The 9578-nt window shown below is 29.3% G+C and overlaps 1 protein-coding gene across 1 annotated transcript; it reads left to right on the top strand.

Moving 5' to 3' along the window:
• The first annotated feature begins 1534 nt into the window (after positions 1–1534).
• Positions 1535–4731, top strand: LOC108731292 (THAP domain-containing protein 5-like). Its single transcript, XM_018461546.1, has 4 exons — positions 1535–1561; positions 1675–1819; positions 1987–2373; positions 4550–4731. The coding sequence occupies exons 2-4, from the start codon at positions 1721–1723 to the stop codon at positions 4610–4612; spliced, it is 549 nt and encodes a 182-aa protein (XP_018317048.1). The 5' UTR covers positions 1535–1561; positions 1675–1720; the 3' UTR covers positions 4613–4731.
• The last annotated feature ends 4847 nt before the right edge of the window (positions 4732–9578 follow it).

Below are 9578 nucleotides of genomic sequence, written 5' to 3' on the forward strand. Positions count from 1 at the left end.
ATATATATATATATTACTAAAATGATATAATTAATCTTATAGAACCTTTAAATATTCGGCAGCATTAAATTCTCCTTTTCTCTTCAAATCTTTTATCAAAATTTAAACTTTTTATTTTTTTTTCTCTGCGTGAGTTTTTGTTATGTGCAGCTGCTATTTTAGATCTTTCATAAGTTGTGAACCTTAAGAATCGATTCCAAGCTTCATCAGAAACAAAGTCTTCTCGAGAAATATATTCTGTTTTGTAACAATTCATAAAGCGAACTCTTTTTACAGCTTTGTTATTCATTAATGAGTTTTTCCTAAAATTTAAATTTTTTACATTTATCTTTAATTTAATTATATCGAAAATAAAAATATAAAGTATTTCTATTGTGATATTTTGTAATAATATTATCTATAGCATCTTTATATATACTTTCTTATTACTGTATATCTTTTAGTAAGATAATTAATTACCTTTTTCTACTGTTTGTGTCATTGCTTACACTACTATTATTCAGTTCATATGAACAATCTTGCTCATTTAAAGAGCCTTCATCAAGAGAATTCACAGGCATCTTTTCTCTACATATCTTAATCTCTTTATCACAATCTTTATTATTTGTTTCTAAATTTTTTTCTTGTAATATATTATTTTCTAGTCTATTAACACTGCTAACTAATACTCTCTCTGTTACTGGCTCTTTTGTAATATTCTCTGTTGACAAATAAGATTGATTTACATTTATGTTTGCCGGAACAGCTTCTGGTCGTAATCGTTTTCTGCTTCTCAATTCATCAGAATAATAAAACAATTTGTCATCAAAGTGATCGCTGCATATATATGTAGTTTTGAAGTTTGGAGACGTTGATAAATTTATAGTATCCATCCATTTTTTTCTTATTAATTCATTTTTCGGAAACCTGTTCGTATTAAGAATTATAAAACTTATAAAATATATATTTGAAATGACTTATGACATAATTTATTATTAAATATATACTTTATTAAATTTTGAGGTTAGAAATATTAATATGTACTTACAAGTGCAAACTACGATTGGAAATAGAAGATGCTTCTATTTTGCATATCAAGCATTTTTTTGTCATCTTAGTAATCAATCAAGAGACACTAGCGTCTCGCACTAATTGTAAAAATTATGTAATTATCTAGTAAATAACGTACAGAACCAAATACAAGCAGAGATACACAATTTTCCACGATGTACTACATATGCGCACGCTCCGCACGCATATATTCCATGATCTGCACATGCGCACATAAACAAAGACAGAGGGGCCCTTATGTAGAGATACTATAACAGAGATTCGACAATGCGTTAACGATTTCTGATTGGCTCCCGCTTGGGGTATAACCGGAAGGTGAGAGAGAAAGATATATATAACCGACCTAACCTGTCACCTGTCGAAAGAAAACAGCGTGCCTAAATAATCAACATTGGACTAAACTGATTGAAAGCATACAACGAAAAAAAAAACGAAAGAAAATAGCCTCGGTTGATCGATTATAAAGTGAAAATATATAGTGAAAAGTATCAACGCTTGTGCAAATTATAAAGTATGTGTATTTTATTTCAGACTATATGGTTTATATAATGTACCGTATTTTCAATGTAGCCTCAAAAATAATTTTTTTTCAAATAAAATAGGTGAATAAAAAATGCCTAATAGTTGCTGTGCCGGTTATTGTACTAATATTAATATAAAAGGATATCAGATGTGTCGATTTCCAAAAGATTTGGAAAGAAAAAGAATATGGATCCAGAATATGAATCGTACAGATTGGATTCCAACTTCAGATGCAAGATTATGTGATGTAAGTTATAATCAAAAGCTAACTGTTTTAATTTTTGCTGAAAGTTTTGTAAAAATATTATAATACTTAGAAAAAAATATTCAAAACCGTTTAAATATACTAAATCGAGACTGAGAAAAATATAATTGCACATTCAAAAAGTTATGAAAATTATATTTTCTGTGCAGGTCCATTTTGCCCCTCATATGTGGATGACGAGGAAAGATGGCTCACGCAGATTAAAATCCGATGCAGTTCCAACAATATTTGGTGAGAATTTGCCAACATCTATAACAAGGCAGAACACAATGACCGAAGCTGCAGAGACTGATATGTTTGAAAATGCTGCAAATGAAATGGAAGAAGAAATGGAAATCAATGAAGAAGATATCACCGAAGAAGAAAAAAATGATGTATTAGGCATTCTGTCTAATAGAACAGAAACTTCAGATCCATGTGTTTTACAACGTTTGGAGAAATTGGAAATGCTTTGGAAAAAAAGTGAACGCTTAAGACTGCAAATGAAGAAAAAATTACAGCAGGCGAAAAGAAGAATCAAGAGACTTCAAACTGAAGTACGTAATAATAAAATAAGTTCAAATATAAATAAGATTTTCAATGAAGATCAATTATGCTTGTTGTCTGCAAAGTACAAAAAAATACCAAAATGGTGCAATAGTACGTTGATTAAAGCTTACAGATTAAAATTTGCTTGTGGTACTGTGGGTTACGAGGAATTGTTAAAAGCAAATTTTCCTCTTCCTTCTCTTCGCACCTTAAGTAGGAAGTTAGAAAACCTTAAATTCGAAAGTGGGATAATTAACGAAGTTTTTGAATTTATGAAAATTAAAATTTCTGGGTTCGAGAAAGAAATTGATAAAGATTGCACATTAGTGCTCGATGAGATGAGTATTTCCGCTGGTACTTTTTATGATGCATCAACAAACACGATCATTGGCAACGTTACATTGCCAGATCATGATACAAGTATTATTGCTACCCATAGTCTCGTTTTTATGTTAGCCGGAATTGCTTCGAGATGGAAACAAGTGGTTGCATATTATTTTACTGGTAATAAAGTCAACGGCGAAAAATTAAAACCTATAGTTAAAGCGATTATTAAAAAAGCGGAAGAAATTGGTTTAATTGTTCATAATGTCACTTCGGATATGGGACCATGCAATCAAGCAATGTGGAGAGCGTTTGGAATACAAGTTTCAAATGTTATAATTCAAAATAGTTGTAAGCATCCTTGCTCTAACGATAGGCTTTTGTACTTTTATTCGGACGTACCTCATGCTTTAAAAAATATTAAAACTGGCTTTATAAATAATGAAACAATAACCATTCCATATTATTTTGTTAATAAGTATGCATTACCTACAAACGTAGCTAATTGTAGTCATTTAAACGCTGTTCTTATTGCTGACGAAAACTGTGATATAAAGTTAGCTCCTAAGTTGCGATCTGAATATTTATCTGGAAAAAATCATTTTCAAAAAATGAAAGTTAATACTGCTACAACAGTATTCAGCGATCAAGTAGGGACAGCTCTTGAATTGTTAGCAAACTCAAACGATGCCATGATAACGACTGCTTGGTTTTTAAAATTTATTGCTCGATGGTTTCGAACAATGAGCGGAAGAAATTTGTTTTATGGAGCTTTAGGATTGAGTTGCATGGAAAAATTTGAAGAAACAATTGCTTTTCTAAATGAAGTAATTGAACTTTTCAAAGGCTTAAAAGTAGGAAAGAATGGAAATTGGAAGCCTTTTCAAACAGCTGTGATAATGTCTACAACGACCGTCCTTCAATTAACTTTAGTTTTACTGCGTGACAGAGGTTTTAATTATTTTTTACCTTCGCGTCTTTCGCAAGACTGCATCGAGAACTTATTTTCTGTAATAAGATTAAAAAACGTAATTCCGAATGCATTTCAATTTAAAAACAATTTAAAATTGATAAGTATTTCTCAGTTCATGAAGAGTATATCCAATAGTAATTACGAAACTGATGATAGAGAATTTTTTTCAGAATTTTTAGATATTTTAATGGAAAACAGCAAGTCTGTAAGCAAATCTGAACAAGTACAAGTATTTAATATAATGCCAGAAAAAATTGTTTTCAGTAAATTAGAATTAAACAAAATTTATTATGTTGCCGGATATTTAATGGCAAATATTATGAAAAATCAAATTGTATGCAATACTTGTATAAATGCAACAGGATCAATACAGTCAAATAATTATTATTACAGTGCCTTAACACGTCTCAGATGTAAAAACGTAAATACTTTATTTTTTGTAAATCCTGTTACGTTTAACTTTTTTCTTCAAATGGCAAAAATATTTAAGACTTTTTATCCTCGTATTCGAGTACAAAAACATGTAAATCTGAAACAATTCTTTATAAAATTATATAACAAAATTACTTTTTCTTTACCTGCATGCCATAATTTGAAAGAAAAAATTATTAAAAGGTTTATAGCATTTAAATTGAAAAATTGTTCGCGCGCGATAACTCCATGTAATAAAAATGCAATACGTGCGAGCAAAAGTATGGTAATGCATACATATATAAAATAAAATAAATTAATTTCTCTATAAAAAAGTTTAACATTCTTCTTTTTTATTCTTATTTCCTGTTATTCCTAGCTACTTTCACATTCATTACTTGCGTACTTTCTCTGATAAATATTTCTGATAAATATATATTATTTAGATTTATATCTGTAATGAACCTTTATTTTAGATCGTACGATCGTCTGATATACATCCAGCCATCAAAGGAATTGAATTTCATCCTTACACATAGGATATGAGACATAACTGCAATTAAAATGACAAATTTTGGCCTCGGGCAATCAGATCAACACTATATACATTTTTTTCAATCAAGTTATACAAAATTGCACAGAAGTAAATATGAACGACAAGAAATAAATAATAAACAATTGTACATAAAAATTATATTTAAAAATTAATGAGAAATAAACGAAATTGTTCACAAATTTTTTATGAATATTGCAACGTATTATTCTATATAATTTGCTTATATTTTTCTGCGAGTCTAAATACAATACTTAAATTATATTTATAATAATACATAATGTATATATTTAGATATATAAAACATAACATGTGTATATAACATATAATAATATATAATATAATTCCTTAATAATCTCAATTCATATTACCTAACCTTATATGGGAAAACTGATGAAATAGTTAGTAAGCCTTTTTTAAATATATTGTGTTTTAATATTCATTATTCACATTCCTAAATGAAAAACATCAATAACTTCAAATGAAATTATATATATCGTATTCTTGCATTTATTCAACAATCAAAATAAACCGCCGTCAAAAACGTCATATACGATATCCGGTTTTACCCCACGACGACTCATTGTCGAATCTCTGTTATAGTATCTCTACCCTTATGCAGTGTTCTCTTTCTATCGCTATATCGCTCTTTCAGCTCCCTCTATTCTTATATCTTTATGTATAAAGGATAGGCAGAACAATACATTGAATTAAAAAAAAATATGTTACATTGAATTAAAAAAAAGTAACCTACATAATATAATTACTACTTCATATATATTACCAAGTAATTAATAAATTCAATTAAATTTGGAATCTTTATGGTAATGTTAATATCAATTGCTAATAAACAGCCATGTTAGAAGAAGAATCTGTATTTTTCTCAATGTGCCGTCAACTTAATTAAAACCATAGAACTAAATAATTTAGCTCAAGATGATATATTAATTTCAATTCAAATTTAGTTATCATAATTTACTTTTTAATTGTTTAGTTTATTATTTACTACGTGCATACAATAATAAATGCTGTTTATTTTGAAACTAAAAGAAAGATTTGATTTTGACACATATTGAAGTTAAAAATAATAAAATGTTAATAATTTAAGGAATTTTTTTTTGGTAACTGTTCCTTTGATATCTGAAAATATTACTCAATTGATGTTTTATAATAAGATCTTAATTTTTTATGTATCCATTTGATAGAATTTATGCGAGCTGTCATAAATGATAGTTTAAAATTATCGTTTGTTAAATTATCTGTTACGATTCAATTTTACAACGTATATTGTAAATAGAGGTATAGAGCAAAGAGAGGTAAAATTTGGAATGGGACTTTTTCACACAAGATATAATTTTGTTTGCCTGGTGTGTTCTATATACAGGAAAGAGACGAACACACAACAACGCTTAAGAGAAGATTTTGAGATCATTTTGAGACGAAAATTCTAATACCAAAATGTTGAGGCTATAATAACTTTTGTATTATAAGCTTTTAAAATTAACGAATCATATCATCTAAAATCGGCGCGCTCAGGAGCGGCACAACGCAAAGTACTAAACGCGAAAGCTGACATATCGGAAATTGTTTTGCATATCTGCGCACAACTTTACAACTTTCTTTACGCGTGAAATTAGCCTCTTCGCCATATTAAGTAATAAGAAATATCATTGAATATTTATTTTTTTTGTTTAGTGAATACAACATGGATTATACTAACCAAGAATATTGCGATATGTTCCTCATTTATGGCGCAAGTAATCAGAATGCACACGAAGCTGCGCGCAGATATGGTATGTAGAACAATTTTCGAATCGTAGAGCTCCAAGACCGAGTGTTTTTCTTAATCTGATAAATAGAGCCCATACGTCAGGATTATTTGCATCAATAAGGAGAAATGTCGTGGGTCGTCATTTTTATGTTCATAATGTATGTAATGAAGAGGCAGTACATCCGCTATAGAGGAAGACTCTTCAACGAGTATTCGTCAAATTAGTCGTACACTTGGAATGACGAAATCAACAGTTCACAATATATTAAAGGAAAATTACATGCATATCACTACACAAAGGTACAACATTTGATGTCGCAGGATTATGCACAAAGAAGAAATTTTTGTGAGTGGATGCTGCAACAAGAAGAGCAACAGCCCGCAATAATGCGAACTGTAATGTTCACCGATGAATGCTTATTTACTCGTGAGGATCTTTTTAGTGTTCATAATTATCATGTATGGTCTTAGGATAATCCTCACGAGTACATGGTTCACAACTTCTAACACAGATTCAAAATTAATTTATGGGCTGGAATTTTAGATAAATACATAAACACAAATACATAAACATAAAGACAAAAAACACAATAGTAGGATATTTTGTAATTTTTGTCAACATTGTACCGTTTTTTCGTAGAATTAATAATAATTAATAATTTCTATATATTTTAAATACGATATAATAATAATCAAAATTAAATTTTTTTATTATGTCTTATGTTTTAATTATAATGTCTTATTTTATTATACAGATTGGTCCATTTGAATTGCCTCCCAGGGTAAATGGTGAAATTTATAAAAATTTTTTGGAAAATGATTTACCGATTCTGTTAGAGAACGTTCCATTGCATCTTAGAAGGAATGTAATTTTTCAACATGATGGTACACCTATGCATACATACAGAAATGTTTGTCGTTTTTTAGATACAATTTATCCGAATAGATGGATAGGACGCAATGGATCGCAATACTGGCCAGCGAGATCACCCGACTTAACTCTAATAGATTTTTTTTCTGGGGACATTTAAAAAATTATATTTATCGGGAGCCAGTACACAATCGGGAGGACTTACACAATCGCATTGTTGAAGCAGTTGTAAGCATATCACCCGATATGTTAATCAATGCGCAACAAAGTTTATTGAGATGCGCAAGATTATGCATAGATGTGAATGGAACACAATTCGAACATTTATTATAATATACATAATTTATTTTGTAAATTAATTATCATAAGGTTAATTAATTATTATAAAGTTGTACAAATAATTACAATTGTTCATAATTAATGACTTTATAATATTCATACAAGTTCCTAGTTAATCCAAATTATTTTAATAAAATATTTAAAGTATTTGAACAATGCATTTGTAGAAATATCAATAGAATAAAATCTTATAATCTCATATATGTAATCTCCTAAAATCAATATTGATAAAAGAAGTGATAAGTTTTCGCATTTAGTACTTTGCCTTATGCCGTTCCTGAGCGCGCCAACTTTAGACGATATGATTCGTTAATTTTAAACGCTTATAATTCAAAAGTTATTACAGCCTCAACATTTTGATATTAGAATTTTCGTCTCAAAATGATCTCAAGAATCTCCCCTTAAGCGTTGTTCGTTTCTTTCCCAGACACCCTGTATATTGGATAAAAGTATAAGCTTGTAATAGAACGTATCCAATAGAATAACTGAACAATCACGTATTCAATCTTTCGCAAATTACACAAATGTCTAAATAATACCATATAATATCTAAATCATTTCTCATTTAACTACGTTTATATATTTTTCATTGTTATTTCATATATTTTTATTTTATAATTTCTTTTACATTAATTGTTTCCAATTTAATACAACCACTTTCATTAAATATAATGAAAGCATTATACTATTTTCGGTTGAATATCACATTTTGAACTTTGTGGTGATTTTAATACAAGTATATAATCCATAACAGACCTTCTATTCTCTCGAATGCGTGAGAAAAATGATTTGATTATGGTTTGATGTATGTCACCCTATATTATACTTAAATGCATTTTAGTTAAATCAAACAGAATTTTTGGTTGTTATGACAAATTCACGATTTTACAGTTAGAACGTTTGTACTATATTATATTTTAATGGGATAATATATCATATGATATCTATAAAAATTTGTTTAATACTTTTCAGACGGATTTATTAAATTGCATTTAGACAGGCGCAACATTACCAGAATTTTGATTAATGTTAACCTCAGCACACTCTAGCAGTTCAATAATTATACTAGTCAATGTAGGTCGAGCGAATATGCTATACTCTTTTAGGTCGTGCATATTGTTATCCTGATAGAAAAGTAGAACGAAGTGACGTGTATCATGACAAGAAAACGTCTTCTCTTGTCTGTTAATGTAGTTTTGAGTAGTGTAAGAAGTTATTGCAGTGGGTTAATTCGAATTTCTGTATGTTATATTGCTTTGTAATAAGTACCTGGTAGCACATAGATTATGACGCATTCTGTTTCATGCATGATGCGCATTATGTTTCATTTATCCTTGTATACGTTTAATGAATAATAAAGATAACAAATGCATTATTCATGAAATGGAAAATACCCATTGTTAACAAGAAAACATTATTTGATCAATAATTCTGCAAAAATACATGGTGACTAACGGGAATGAGTTGAAAATAAATAGTTATTTATACTTTACAACAAGTAGGCCGAACAAAACGAATTGAACGCGACTTTGTGCACTCTAAAAAATGTCGATGTCGATTTAACACCCCTGGTGTGGATTTAACACATCTGGTATTTAGGTGTGCCTTTCAACCGAAAAGATTATACAATATCTTTGCTTCTAACAAGCGACACAGATGACACGGTGTGACACAGTGGCTCATTGCATCTTTAAATTGTTGTTTGCCAATTTTAAACAAATATAAGTTGATCACTGTGTCGCTTGTTGAAAAGCACACTACGTCAACACCATCATGGTGTGGATTTAACACCATGGATGTGTAGATTTAAAATCCATGGTGTTATCCACACTATGTTGGCGTTAATTTAACATAATGAGAGAATTATATAGATACCGCATGGTGTTAAGTTTACACCGCTATTTTTTACAGTGTGGAGAAAACTTGTCAATTTTATTATTATCACATATATAGACAAGATGAATAACTACT

This window comes from Mycetomoellerius zeteki, unplaced genomic scaffold, assembly GCF_001594055.1.
Source record: "Mycetomoellerius zeteki isolate Tzet28-1 unplaced genomic scaffold, Tzet1.0 scaffold1238, whole genome shotgun sequence".
NCBI classification, from domain to species: domain Eukaryota; kingdom Metazoa; phylum Arthropoda; class Insecta; order Hymenoptera; family Formicidae; genus Mycetomoellerius; species Mycetomoellerius zeteki.

Coding starts and splice junctions, on each gene's coding strand:
- LOC108731292 (XM_018461546.1), top strand. CDS start 1,721: ATGTGTCGATTTCCAAAAGATTTGGAAAGAAAAAGAATATGGATCCAG. Junction 1,820..1,986: donor CAGATGCAAGATTATGTGAT/GTAAGTTATAAT, acceptor TTTTCTGTGCAG/GTCCATTTTGCCCCTCATAT. Junction 2,374..4,549: donor TCAAGAGACTTCAAACTGAA/GTACGTAATAAT, acceptor CCTTTATTTTAG/ATCGTACGATCGTCTGATAT.